Genomic DNA, 14,905 nt, shown 5'->3' with positions numbered 1-14,905 from the left:
TGAATTTATAATCATGAGCCCATTCCTAACAAGGTCATCCCAGACTGGGCTTCTCATAAAACAAGACTAGATGAACCTCAAAATATATTTCCAAAAATATGGATTATTGGGCTCGAGTCGGATTAGACTCGTATATTTTTTAGGGGCATCAAATATCAAATAAAACTACCATAAATCAAAACAGAAAATTCCATAGATTTGGGAGGAAATTGGTGAGGTGAAGATGAAGCATACCACAACAAAGCAAAAGGATAGGATTGGCAAAAGGAGAGGTCTGGAAGAGAAACACTGATTAAACAAATTAAGCACAATTATCATAAAATACTGAACAAATCGAACAAACATGTAACAAGAAACTCATTTTCTCGCTTCCTTTGCTTCGGCTCGTTGTCCCTCGTCGTCATCGTCACCTGCTTCCAAATCGTTTTTTGTAGGTGTCGCAATTCGGTGGGTTATCTTGATGCTGAGGAGAAGACATGGAAATTGGTGGTTCAAGATTTAGTTTTCTCCACGGGATATAGAAATTGGGGGAGGAGAGAATCAATGCAAATCGGTGGGGTTGGCTAGGGATTTACGTGAGACATTAAATTGGGGAAAATAAGTTTAAAATAAGTTTGAGGTTGTATCAGTAGTAGATTAAAAAAAAAAAAATTCTAGGAACTGAATTTTAAGTTGTAAATGGGCAAAAGTATTTTTCCCTAATTTACCCTCATATTATATATTAGCTATCCCGTACATGTACAAAGGGAAAGGTTTTTTTAATTTTTAAAATTCAAAAAATGACGGGTGGTTCCGTCTATATTGAATACTTGAAAATGGATGTTCTAAAATTTGAAATTGGTCAAACCAAAGAGACCATTCTGGCATTATGAGTTATGATAGCCTCTCGAAGTCTTGCTTAAAATCGAATAGATTTATATCTTCGTTTTATGAGAATTTTAAATATTTAAATGTTGATAATTAATTCACAATTATACATGAATGATGTGCTTTGGAGAAGATAATTACTCCTGCACAATCCCCACTCGCTAGTTGCTCGAGTGCTCAAAGCACGATACTTTAAACACGTTGATATTATGAAAGCGCCTCTCGGTAACAACCCGTCATATATCTGGCGATCCCTCTTATGGAGCCGTAGCTTAGTGGATGAAGGGTTATATTGGAGGGTAGGATCTGGCGCAACCATTAAGATCTTCAAAGACAAGTGGATACCGAAGTTGAGTACTTGCACCCGAAAGGGACCAGCTAACGGTTAACACTCTCATCAATAACCGATATTTTGCTTCCTTATGTTGGGGAAGAAATCTTACGCCTCCCTCTGCCGCATATTCCAGATTTTGGAAGTTTGATGTCAAAGGGATATATCAGTTAGGGAAGGATATAGATTGGGTGTTGGACTCCAGAGTGCTCCCGCTCACCAGGTGGACGTTCCTCTGGAACTTATCCCTGCCACCAAAAATTAGGATCTTCTGGGGGAAGCTCTGACATGACATTATTCCTACTGAGTTGAATCTTGCAGCACACCATGTTCGGGCATGTGCCCCCTCTGTGGGTATGGTGGCGATACGACAAGCCATGCTCTGTTTTTCTATCCAGAAATAAAGGGATTTTGGAAGGGCCAGGTCTATAAAAGATTATTGAAAAAAGTTCGGGGCTGTTCTTTGCTGGACATTTGCATATGGATGATGAAACACCTAAGTAAATCTGACTTTGAAAGATTTGCATGTCGGACATGAAGTGTTTGGTGTGGCCGACTTCGAGTTACACACAATTCCGAGGAGGTGACCAGATCCTTGCCGGGAAAATGGGACGATCGCGGAGTATTGGGCTACTGTACGAGACTTGAAAATTGATCACCTTGGGACAGGAAATGACGAGTCACGCACCTGGTTACCACCACCTGCCAGCCACCAACGTCTTGATGTGGATGCGGCTTTTAATGAGAGACCCAATATATATATTGTTGCGGGTGTGATTAGGAACTCCGATGGGAATATAATTCTTGTGTTTGGGCGAAGAATTGGACAGCCTCTGTGCGTGGTGCATGCAAAATCGCCTCTGTGCGTGGTGCATGCAGAGCTCCTGGCTATTAAGGAGGGCATACAGCTAGTTTGAGAGAAGGGATATCTCCACATTGTTATGTTTTCTGACTCGTGCAAGCAGTCATGGATCCATATGTCGACTTTGAATACATTGGATCGTGATGCACTCAAGAGATTAATGATCTGATGGCAAAGGCACCGATAGTTAGTTTAAAACATGCTAGACGATCAACTACTCTAGTGGTCTTTTTGTTGAGTGAACGGAGAATTTCCTTCTTGATTGATTAACAGTGTATCGGTGACTTCTCCCAATTAATAATATTGATACAAGTTACCATTCAAAAAATATCCGATAGATTTGAGCCTTGAAAAGTTTACTAAGTTGATCAATATTGTATTTGAAAAAGATGCCTATATAAGCCTAATAGTTGGCTTTATTGACTATATTAAATAAATAATCAGATTCAAGATTTAGTTGTACAACTGACTCCATTGCGAGCATCCAATGTGACGAAACCCATGTATATTTCATGCAAAACAAAGTACACATTCACATGACCCATCGCTGTCTAGCATAGAATGACCCCACACATACTAAGCATCCCCGAGAAACAGAGTATAAGATCCGATATACGTATGCCAACACTCGATCTCGTGAAACTACACGAGTATAATCACACCAGAATAGGAACTGCAGGGGAAAGACTCATAGAAATGCATCCTTCTCAAGAAGCTTCAGTACCTCGTTTTGGTCATTTAATTTGGCAACGTCTATTGGCGTCTTTCCATCCAAGTTCTGAAGAGTGCTGCATAAACCAAGAAAAGCAAGGGTGTTGGAAAGAAATCGTGCAAATCAAAGCTGGGGGAAAGGGTTGGAAAACGGGCTTACACAGCTGCACCGTTGCTCAACAAAAGCTCCACACAGTCCTTTCTCCCATAACCGGCTGCATAGTGAAGAGGAGTGTTCTTATTCTTATCCAGAGCATCAACCTTAGCCCCAGCCTCTAGAAGAATTTGAGCACATTTCACCTACAACAGAACCAATCAGCTTTTGGGCAAGAACCTAAAATAAGCAGCCAGACAAGTCCTAAAACTACCCGGCAGGAGTAATGAAAGGTAGCAATGTAGCATACGAAAGAGAATAAAAGGAAATCCAATCAGCTTTTGGGCAAGAACCTAAAATAAGCAGCCAGACAAGTCCTAAAACTACCCGGCAGGAGTAATGAAAGGTAGCAATGTACCATACGAAAGAGATAAAAGGAAATCCAAGCATAGATGGTCAAGTGAACTGATGAAACGAACGGTTGTGGGAATGAGGAAGAGGAGGATTCTTGTTGTTTTTTCAAATACCTCTCCATATCCACATGAAAAATGCAGCGCCGTCCGTCCCTCAGAGTCTTCTTCATCCTTGTCAGCACCATCGGCTAAAGCCTTCTTCAATGCCTAATTGTTGATAAAAAGTTGAACATACTAAAATATGTGCTTATAATCACAATGATTTCACAGGAAAATAATTGTAAAAATAAAAATCTAATAATGACAAGCAGAAAAGCTAAGTCATCAAATGATTGAAAATACTTTTAAAATCGATTTTCATAAACTGTAACTTTTGGCAACAAAGATCTGAGAAACCACGATCAGAAATGTAGCTTTCAGCATAATATTGCTAGGAGATACCTCTTCATCACCAACACTAGCTGCGTTGTGGACAATGGATTCCTCGTCATTTGCCTCCTCCACTTCGTCTTCCCCAGCAGCAGCACCAGCAGATGTGGCACCATCCCCTCCAACAGCAAATCCCATTGCCTCACCCAACTTCTGGAGAGCATCTTTATCATTCCAGTATCTAATTATAATACTTATCAGTGGGGGACATGCCAAGTAACGACCAGTTCCACGATAAAAAATATGAAGAAAAGCTCAGGTAGTGTGTAAAGCAGTAAAAGTGAGATGGATCACCAAGATACATACATAACGAACGTCAGTTAGGGGTAAGGTTATGATCACAACAGTACCATGTTTAAAATGCATCAAAATATTTTACCAGCTATACTCAGTAGGTATAGGAATAAATTCTAAACAATTTCTTTTTTCTGAAATTATAAACATATCAGTTGACCGGGTAAAAAGTTTCTATGTTTTCTGTGGGAAAATCTTGATCTTTTCTACTTCTCATGGTGTAAGGACAGAACATCTGCTCAACTAGAAAACAAGGGCTGGAAAACAAAACATAGTCCTTCTAACATTCAAATGTGATACAAAATGTATTTCCAACTGTAAAAACGCGACAGGATACATCAACAGGTCAACAGGAACACCCATTAGTTTGCAGGATGAAATATAATAAAAATAATAATTATAATAATAATAATAATAATAATAAAAATAATAAAAAACTACTGGAAATCTCAGAATATCCACACAAAAGTTGCTTTAATCAGTCAAGTAATCAAATAAGTTTACACATTTATTTTCTTGAGTTAGAAGACGTGTTTAAAGTATTTAGAAGCAGTTAACCTCTTTAATTTCCAGCTAAACTATCAGATGCATCTTACTTCAAAAAAATGATCGCATGTCATCATCTCGTAACCATATCAAACTAAGCAAGACTAGGAAAAGATATAACCTCATCATAGCAGCAGGACCCCCAGACTCGATCTCTTCCAATATAGGTTTCAAAGATGGATCTTCCTTCACGCGGGCCATTCGTTCTTCAAGTTGTTCTTTATTAGCTGGATTTGTCATGCTCTCAAGCAGGCCAGACATAGCCGGATCCTGCAGAAAAATGAGAATGATAAAACTTTTGACTTTATATAAAAGGACAGTTTGTCACGAAATAAGGAAAATGTAACCCCGAATTACCTGCATCAATGAGTTTCCAAGCCTCTCAGCCATGGTCATGAATTGAGGATTTTCCATGACTTTCTGCATTGTTGATACATACTCTTGCGAATCAAAGTTAGGGATGCCATCTTCAAACGCAGCACCTTGAAAGGTTTTCTGTAGCTGTTCTGCCATCTGATTGAATGAAGGATCCTTGGCTATCTGTTCTGCTAGTTCCTTGATGCTTGGGTCCTGCACAAACTCATTATAAATTAGAGAACGAGAATAATAAATTATAATATTGATTTAATACTTTTGATCTGTGAATTTCCGTTCAGTTCACAATAAAATAAGCAGTCTTCCAGTTGTTTAAATGCAGAAACATTTGTCGTGAACTAGTATACCAACTTTTAATTAAGTTGGAGAGTAAATAACTATACGAGTAAACCGATTAGCAGCAACAAGTTTTTTTCAAAATTTATAGAAAAAAGAAAAACATGGACACATAGTTGTCGTTCCCGAAGATAGCTGACATCAACATGCTACAAATTCACCATGACACTTTCTCAATCTAAGAAAGGCCTCAAAGGAAGAGGAAAGTATACATACATTTAGCAGTCCCGTCATCGCAGAGAAATCAAAAGGATTTTGCATTTCAGGAAATGGAGCAGAGTTTGCACTGGCCTGCCCAGATGGTGCCCCCCCAGAAGCTGAAGGAGCAGGAGTTTTACTTTTAGGCGCATCAGACTTCTCCTCTGAGGAACAGAAACGTAGTTTTTCAGACATTCAGCATTCAAGTTTTCTGCCGAACGGCAAAAAGGAAAAAAGAATCATTCTTAAAACACATGCTCATCGGCTAAATATTAAATAAATTTCTGAAAGAAACGAGATCAACATAACGCCAATAAACACACTTTCAGCTCAGATTAACATACCATCTGTAGAAACCGGAGGATTTTTTACTGCCTGAACAACAGCAAATCGATCATCAGTCAAATCAACAGCAGCAAACAAGTGAAAACAGGAATCCATACAAATCAATTAGAAATTATTTTTATCGAATAAACTTCGAAATACCTCGAATAACTGAATCGATAGTAGGAAATTCATTAATCACTCCAATAAATAGACAGAAATGGATCATAAAAGTTAAAACCAAGTCAACAACCGGACTCCAGATCGAACAATCTACTTTCAGATAAATTTACAACAAAGAATCAAATTGAGCATAAATTTAGCAAGCATACCTCAGACATGACTGCGGAATCTGATGGAGAAGTGTTGGATCCTTCGCTTCGAATGACGGGAAGAACTTTGCAGAAGACACGAAACAATGGCTTGATTTGAGGTTAAAAAATGGGATAATATAGAAAATAATATAAAACCAAGGAAATGGGCCACCTAGCCTTTACAGGTGGATTGTAAGGTTACTGATCTGTTTTTTATTTAGGGCCCATTATTTATTTTATTGGGCCTCATAGGGGCCTCGCCCAAATTTAGATCTGCTGCCCATTTTGGATACCAATGGCATAGGGGGGGGGGGGGGGGGGGGGGTGAGAAAAACATTTTGACCCGTGCTATGAGACAGCAAATCCATATACATGGATAACACGATGATATATAAATCTAATTATTTATAAAATTTGAGTCAAACTTAGATGAAATATATATGTAATCAACTAAAGTTCAATTATGCGAACATCCGGCCTAATATCTAGTACTATTTGAGATTATTAAATATTGAGTAAATTTGTTTTAATTCCCCAAACTCAAATATAATTTTGCATTCAGTCTTTGTCAGAAAAAAAAAAGTTTGAACTCTCTGATCCATAGCAAAATGTTTCTGCACTCTCTGAACTCACATGTTTTTTTTCGAAAGAAAATCGGTACAAAACATTGAAAATACAGTATTGATACATGATATTTGAGCATAAATTGTTTTAAATTTGGTACTAATATATGTTTTTTTAGTATTCAAATATGTATGCAGTATTGTTATTAATTTCATATTTGTCTTTTTCATTGAACGACGATACAAAATATTGAAAATATGGTACTAATATATAATATTGGAGTATCAATTATTTTAAATCTGATACTAATATATGATTATTGAGTATCCAAACATGTGTTGCAAGTGTTGATATAAACAAAGTTTCTAAAATTTTGTACACAAAATTTTATCTTTTGTACCAGATCTAAATCAATATTTTACCATATTTTCAATGTTTACTGATTTTATCCCGCAAAAAAAAAAACATGTTTCCGAAAGAGTGCAGAAACATTTTTGTGTGAATCACGGAGTTCAATCATACTTATTTCCGACAATGACTGAATGCAAAAATATGTTCTGGTTTGGAGATTTAAAGCAAACTTGCCCAAATATTAATCCCGTCCTGAATATTTTGATTTTGATTTTTTTTTTCCGGTCTTTGTTGTGAATTGGTCATCAAGCCTGACCCTTGACGAGAAGGGAAGGGAAGATTTAATTGAGCATGTGTTAATGATTTGATTTGATAAAATTTAATTATATTATATTATTATTAATTAGAAAAGAGAGGTGTTTTGGAAAATATTAACTGAAATCTGGAAATATATTATTCAAAGCAACAAGATATTACATGGTTATTATCATATGAAAAATGATAGTATTACATTGTTCATTCGATATATCCATTTTGAAGTTGGAACTTGTTCTCCGTTTCAAGTCACATAGCCGAATCTTCTCCTACCATATGTATGCACAACGAGCATTCGACCTGTATAGCGAAAACTGACGAGCCTCTATAGGGTAGATGAAGCACGCTCTTCTTAACGGTTCTTGAAGAGCGAAAAAATTGGCGCTTTGTCTGTTAAAACCTTTCTGCCATTGCGGGAGATGGACTCGATCTCCCACGCGGGACCAAGAAACCAAGATACTGCAGCTCCACCTAGTAAACCTCCAATCTGAATTTGTTTAAGTCAACAAAGTTAGAAATCCGTTGTTTCCAGAAATATATTTTAGATGTAGCTAATCATACATGTCCCCAGTTGTCGATGCCTTGAGATAGGAGCCCAATAGCCTGCACAAGAAGCTCGTTTTTGTTAGGAGAACTTACTACGGCGGCTTCGATAAGATGATATAGTATTCGATATGAGAATGCATATACAAAACCACTTGGGCAAATGCCCTGGCTAATGCAGAAAAGAAACAAGAGCTAATTCTGTGCAAAAAATAAGGAGGAATGAAGTGCCATCATGTGATGTTTCAAAAGGTGTTTATTTACAATTATTGGAGGCAGATCTATCAGGAAACAAGTGTACAGTGTTGTATCCCAGCCTCAACTAAAAGTCTAATACTGGGAACTAATCGTAATGACCAGTCGCTCCTACAGCCATGGATGACTGCAGACTAGAAATAGTCAGATTTTCATGTAAACCAGTACCTAAATACAGTGGAAGTAAAGTATTAAGATCTGGTCTGCTTCAGATTTATAATCTCATCTAATTATACAATATATTGCAGCAATTTTAGATTCCCCGAAACAAATGGTTTAAACCTTCTCCTACATTAGATGCTACAACATCTTCTTCACTGGGGACGGAAATGGGGCGGAGCGGGGCGGGGCGGGGCGGGGCGGGGCGAGGGCGAGGGCGGGGATGCCTTCCCCATCCCCGTCCCCGAATACAAAACCCGTCCCCATCCCCGCCTCATTCCCCGTTATTTTTAATCGGGGATTCCCCATCCTCACGCGGTGACTTAATCCTTATCCCCGTCCCCATACCTGAATATATATATATATATATATATATTTATTTAGTTTTATTTTTATATATATTTTTAGTCAATTTTATTGTAAAATACATTTAAAAAAAATTTGGTATAAAAAATTTTGATTGTAAAATTAAAATTTAACATTAATCAAAATATCTTGAATAAGAAATATCCCTATCAATCAAGATTATTATTATTTTTTTTTTGAGTTGAGGGAGGGGATTGTCATAATTGGGTCTCGAACTCGAGACCTCATCCCATACTAAGGACCTTCGGGAAGGGGATTGTCATAAGTGAATGAAAATTGTTCTTTTAAAATAGAATATTATATATCAAATTTTAGTAAGAATATATTTTTTCTCAAAAAAATTTCAAATAAATAATAAATATACATGATTAATCTTAATAGTTTATTTATGTTACGTAATCAAATAATATTTTTATGTTATAAAAATTATGTTATCATAAGCGTATACATTATATATAATGCATAAAAATAATACAAACTAATAAATATTATTATTTTTAATATTTAGTATAATTTATATATTATTCAAATATTTAATAAAATTTAATAAATAAAAAATATTTCTACTTCAATATTATTATTATTATTATTATTATTATTATTATTATCGGGGCGGGTTCGGGGATGGACACAGCATCCCCATACCCGCCCCAATATGTTTCGGAGATTTTTAAAAATCCCCGAAGCCAAACCTATACCCGAAAAAGCTTCCCCATACCCGCCCCATATCGGGTTTTCCTCGCGACTCCCCGAACCCGTGGGAAAATTGACATCCCTATTCTTCACAGAGTGACTGCTAACTGGGTGTCCTATTGTCTGACAGGTGGTGAATATCTAAAGGTAGTAGAAAACCCAGTATCGTTTGTATATGTCGCAAAAATCCACTTAGCTTCGGAAATAACATATTTTCAAGTATAATGGAAGATGTGAAATTTGAGCAAGTTAGGGGTTTACCATATTTAAAACAATAACTTGAGTTATCCGTTGCAAATCGCCTTCGCTGCCTTTAATAATCCCTCTGTGCCTTAGGATAAACAGAGCAAAAGATCCAACCTAACCATGCCGCCATTTAACCAATTAAAAAGATACCTTGAAGCATATAACAAAGTTTCACTATGGTAAATTGCATGAGCTCACCAGTCCAAAGATAGCGCCAGATGCACCAACTGCAGGAGCTTTACAGAACCAATAACTCGCTGCTGAACCTGATTCAAGCCCAAGGATAAAATTCAAAAAGTTGGTTCTTTGGGAATAAGAAATTGAATTTTTTTGTTAGCAACAGGATGGTTAATTTTTACTTGCAATTGCAGAAGTGCTGTATATTGCAAGATATCTTTTAGGGCCACATATATTCTCAACAGTAGGACCAACTGAGTTGAGAGAATAACAATTGACCTGAAAAAGAAAACCCTTTACACAGGGCATGTTCAATGTCATCCAAAGACTATAAATGTGTCATCATACTGTTTGGTTCAAACCATTAAATGTCCAATATTTGCATGCAAAAAGGAAGATGTAGCTAGCCTCCATAACTGCCCTTTACTAATGAGACTATTAATCTGCAAAGATAGAAATGGCCATGAGAAAAACATCAATGATGTTTTCTGGTTTTAGAATTTTAAATGCAATATCAAACCTTGGCTCCCCAAAATAAGATCTTTCCGTCTGAGAAAGTTTGCGCCATGTAGACACTGCACATAAACTTTTCTGTGTGAATGGATAAGTATGTCCTCTGTTACAATTTAAACATACCGTGTCTCTTTTTATAGTATCAAAAAAATATGTTCTATCTGCTCGAAAGACAACTTTACTTCCACAAGTATCCCTTTTTTGAAGTTATTGAAGTAACACCACAAACCAACAAACACTACTTTTAATGGTAAAAGGTTAAAAAGAGATCCATAAATAATTTACTTATCAACACTCATCTGACACTAAACATGAAAGTCGGAAATTTGACAAGGGATTGAGGGAGCATTCAACATCACCCAAAAAATGTTTATCCCGATAGGCTCAAGGAAACGGAACTTACAGTATATTAACAGCAAGAAGGATATTGGTCCATTGCCTTTTGCTAAATATGTCATTCCTAGATGTCATCGAGAAGGACTTGCCAGCATCTCTAGAATCACTTCTAATTTCATCTCCATTGAAGAAACTTAATCTCATCAATGTAGCAGACAGAGCATGGAATGAACATTGAAAATAATTAAAACCCGCGAACTGAAGGGCCCTTTCTTGACATATATCCTTCAACACAGGCACGCACCCAAGACAAGAAACACTCTGTACATATAGTAAAACACGACCATTTAATGCAATTGTTTTTGAAACCCTTTCTAACAAAACAACACATGTCCCATAATCTCTGTGGTCTGAATCACAGAATAGTGAAAAGAATCCCAATTTCAAGAATATCTTTATGAGATCAATTCATTACTACACAAATGACAAAGCATTTAATAGAATCCACATCCACTACCAGTTCAAAATGCTGTTTAATTTCATTATCCAACAGTCCCAAAGGTAACCGACCAAATATGAGATTCAAGAAAAGGAAACGCCTGCAACAATATATTCCCGGCTCATTTACTGTATTCAGGACCATTGAACAAAAACTTGCATTTTAAGAAAATCAAATTTCAATTTATTCATGTGAGGTATCTGCCACAACTAAAAAGATTTAGTCTTGGTAGTAATCTATTTGTCCTAAAACAAAGACTGATTCAGCTCAAGCAAAAAATTTCATAGCAATCAATTAAGAAAGAAGAAGAAATCAGAAGCACTTCCATTCCAGCACACTCTTGCCTCCATAAGATTAGCTAAGTTTTCAAAACTACCGAAAGCTAGTTCATCCATTCTCCTCAAATAAGAAACTTTCTTTGTTCACGGTTGCCAATACAAAATGGGAAGTTAGGGGGTTGTTTTTGTGTTTTTATTTCCTTTTTCTTTATCAAAGCTTTACCTTGAGGGATGATTGGAGGACACGGCCAAGATGAAGACGGCGGTGGAGGCGGAGGGCGACGGCGGCGGAGCTGATAAGGTGGTTGGTGGGGACAAGACCGACCCCTCCCGGGATGGGGATAGAATTCTTGGAATTGGATGACATTATCGACCCCACACTTCCCATGATTCTCACAAGTGACCAAAGAAAATAATGTAAAATTGGGAGAAAATAAATTGTGCAATTTTCACATTCCATCAATTTCCAAAATGTGAATATGCTAAAATCTATTTATTATGCAAGAGGTCATCGCGTAGTTTTTTTGGTATAGTCACAAAAAAATATAAAAAAATAAAAAAACTAAAAAACAAAACTTAATCGCACCCTTCAAGTAGGTTAGAAAAAAAAAGGTGGAAAAAAGGTTATACAGTTATTTTCACCTTTTCAAAAATGTGAAAATATGTTATATAGTTATCCTCCACGTTCCCTCTATCATAATATATATCTTTGCACTTCAAATCAAACGCTAATACCGATTCATTTTAGCAAAAATATAATATATAAAAATATAATATTTTTTGTTTACATTACATACACAATGCGTGTGTGGTGCCGCTATTATATATGTATGGAAGAAAACATATATGAAATGAAAAAAAAAAACACTAAAATTTTCGGTTTATTTATACTTTTTAACAAAAGTAAGCATTTGTCGTATATATTTGAAAATATGATTATTTATTTTAAAAAATTGATGGCGCAAGTTTTGTTGTATTATTCCAGCTAACAAATCATGGTTCACGTGTAAGACTTCATGCACCGCATGAGTAAATCGCCGAACATAGTCCCTCAAACATTCTCCTTCTTTTTGAATGACTGTGAACAAATATGCTGCTGTTTTCGGGTATTTCTTGTGTAATTGAGAATTGCTGGAGGAAGTAGTCAGTAAGTTACTCCAAATTGGCAATAGATCCAAAGGGTAACTTATTGAACCATGTGAGTGCTTTTCCTGATAATGTTGTTCGGAAAATTTTACAGTATGCAGCATCTGTGATATCATACAAATCCGCTTTCGCATAGAATTTGTCAATATGGTCTTGGGGGTCACTCGTTCCATCTAACTCAGGTAAGCTGAAGATTCTGACTCCCTTTGGTAATGCTTCAGATAATATGTCATCAGTGAAGGGCTTCGACGTGACGGCAAAATTACGGACATATTCTCTCCAGTTACATGTGTGCGAGATCCATGCTTCCGAGTTGGATTAGTGATCTTGTTTTCGCCAGAGGTGTCATGAACTGTGTGAACACTTGCTTCACCGTCTTTCTGAGTAGTATTTTTCTTGGTCTCCCCTTGATCTTTATCATTCACTTTAGACTTATCTTTATTTGGGTCTTCGTTATTAGGTTCAAGAGATGACGAGCCTTCAGTCTGAGCCTTTTTCTTGCTGCTTTTGTAGTAACCCAGATTCTATTTTAAGATAATGATATGTTAAACATGATTAAGGGTTAGTAATTAACCAATTTCAGGGCATAATTGGACTTCAGAATTACCAGAGGGATCGCTGCATATAAGGGTGATAGCCAAGTTCCATTTTTCATGCTATGATATGGCATATAATTTTAAATATGACAAAACATGATTAAGGAGTCCTTATTTGGTAAAAATAAGTGGAAAATCAGCTCCGGAACGTCCGAAAATGGTAGGAAGGGTCCTGGGGGTCTCGGACAGTTCGGAGGCACCGAAATGAGTTCGGAGGATCCGAACTCAAATACAAAGTTCGGAGGATCCGAACCCAGCACTTAGGAGGCTCCGAACTCCCCCAGACAGCAATGCTAGATGACTAATCCTCAATTTTCGACAAGTGTCGGGCATGCAGGTTCGGAGGGCCCGAACCCCAGTTCGGAGGCTCCGAACTCCGGCAGATTTTGCCTATAAATAGGGACATTCGGACAAGAAATTAGATATAAATCAAGTATTCCGAGTGTTCAGTTTATATTAAGCGTTATATAGAGGGCCCTATCGGTAATAGTGAGATTCTGGAATAACAAAGAAGTTGTTATAGTCATCCAGAGTCAGCAACATCAAAGGGCTTACTACGGATGAAGGTATGGTCCGGGAATCTGTTTAAGTTTTGGGAGTACTTATTAGCTTAGTTAAGGCTTATAGAATTTATGTAGTGATACGATGAACTTTTGAATATAGGCTTGGAACCTAGGATCCTACTATACTTGAACTTGCCTAGAGGTACGTACACATTGACTGAGATTGTCATCGAGTATACATGTTTATATGTTGCATTTATTTGGCATTATTATATGGCATGAGATATGATTTACCGTTTTCTATATTCATATGTCATGTACATATACACGTTGAGCCTATACCTTGTTATACCTGACTATAGAGCCGCTCAGCTTTATATTCGATAGTCTGTCACTGAGAGTACCGCGACGGCGGGGGCATTTATGTCTGTCTACTCTGGTGTACTAGACAAGTGTGGTTGCACCCAGAGGTTGATCCGTGCGGTGGCAGCACTCATGTGGCGCCGGTTCTGAGCATGACTTTTCAGATGACCCTTTACCAGTCATCATGTTGCATGCATTATATACATATGTTTACTCATGTCTATGTACTGGGCGTTAGCGCTCACGTTCTAGTTGTTATCTTGGACACCCTATTCCATGGGGTAGGTCGCAGGATGGACGGAGCCGGTAGTTCGAGGCAGGACTAGGGAGCCGGAGCTTTTCAGAGGAATTTATACAGCAGGATATGTTTTAGCTGTATAATGTTTACTTTTAAGTTCTTCGATTTGGTTGTATCACTACAGATTTAAGCCTGGATTATGTTACTAAGCTGATATGTAAATTATGGATTATGTTTCCGCACGTTTTTACTCTATTAAAGTATTTTGCTGTATTAAGTTTAATGCATGCTATTAGTTGTCAGTTAGTAGGCGATTCCATGCAGGGTCACTACATTTTTGGTATCAGAGCATGCTTAGATTTTGGGATTAGTACTTGGGATTTAGTTTAGTCTTGAGTAATTCTTGCGCATTTGGGATTTTAATGTGCAATTCTTTTCAGGATATGGCTGACGAGAGTCACGGTAGTGTTGGCCAGGGAGGTGGTCATCATCATCGTCATCACCGCCATCATGATGATCAACATCATCATCATGAGGGTAGACGTCGCTACTCTATCAATAAATTCATGCAAGTAGGACCGAAACCTTTGGTGGGAGGCAAGAATCCTGAACAAGCAAGAAGTTGGATGTCTAAACTCGAGAGTACTTTTCGTGCTTTCGATTGCACTGA

The 14,905-nt window shown here is 37.2% G+C and overlaps 2 protein-coding genes across 2 annotated transcripts; both read right to left on the bottom strand.

Annotated features, from left to right (window-relative positions):
- Positions 1-2,456: 2,456 nt before the first annotated feature.
- LOC140863815 (ankyrin repeat domain-containing protein 2B-like) lies at positions 2,457-6,231 on the bottom strand. Its single transcript, XM_073267525.1, has 9 exons — positions 6,113-6,231; positions 5,801-5,831; positions 5,475-5,620; positions 4,905-5,117; positions 4,669-4,817; positions 3,720-3,888; positions 3,393-3,485; positions 2,932-3,071; positions 2,457-2,848 (listed from the first exon to the last, which is right to left on the bottom strand). Exons 1-9 carry the CDS (start codon positions 6,119-6,121, stop codon positions 2,749-2,751), a joined length of 1,050 nt encoding a protein of 349 aa, XP_073123626.1. The 5' UTR covers positions 6,122-6,231; the 3' UTR covers positions 2,457-2,748.
- Positions 6,232-7,440: 1,209 nt separating this feature from the next.
- On the bottom strand, positions 7,441-11,841 carry LOC140865451 (RHOMBOID-like protein 10, chloroplastic). The gene is made up of 9 exons (XM_073270106.1): positions 11,613-11,841; positions 10,680-10,933; positions 10,284-10,338; positions 10,126-10,206; positions 9,946-10,042; positions 9,785-9,852; positions 9,602-9,700; positions 7,886-7,927; positions 7,441-7,811 (listed from the first exon to the last, which is right to left on the bottom strand). Exons 1-9 carry the CDS (start codon positions 11,775-11,777, stop codon positions 7,677-7,679), a joined length of 996 nt encoding a protein of 331 aa, XP_073126207.1. The 5' UTR covers positions 11,778-11,841; the 3' UTR covers positions 7,441-7,676.
- Positions 11,842-14,905: the final 3,064 nt, after the last annotated feature.

The sequence above is a fragment of the Henckelia pumila genome, chromosome 4 (genome assembly GCF_033568475.1).
Source record: "Henckelia pumila isolate YLH828 chromosome 4, ASM3356847v2, whole genome shotgun sequence".
NCBI classification, from domain to species: domain Eukaryota; kingdom Viridiplantae; phylum Streptophyta; class Magnoliopsida; order Lamiales; family Gesneriaceae; genus Henckelia; species Henckelia pumila.
This window is presented reverse-complemented; position numbering and strand designations above follow the sequence as displayed.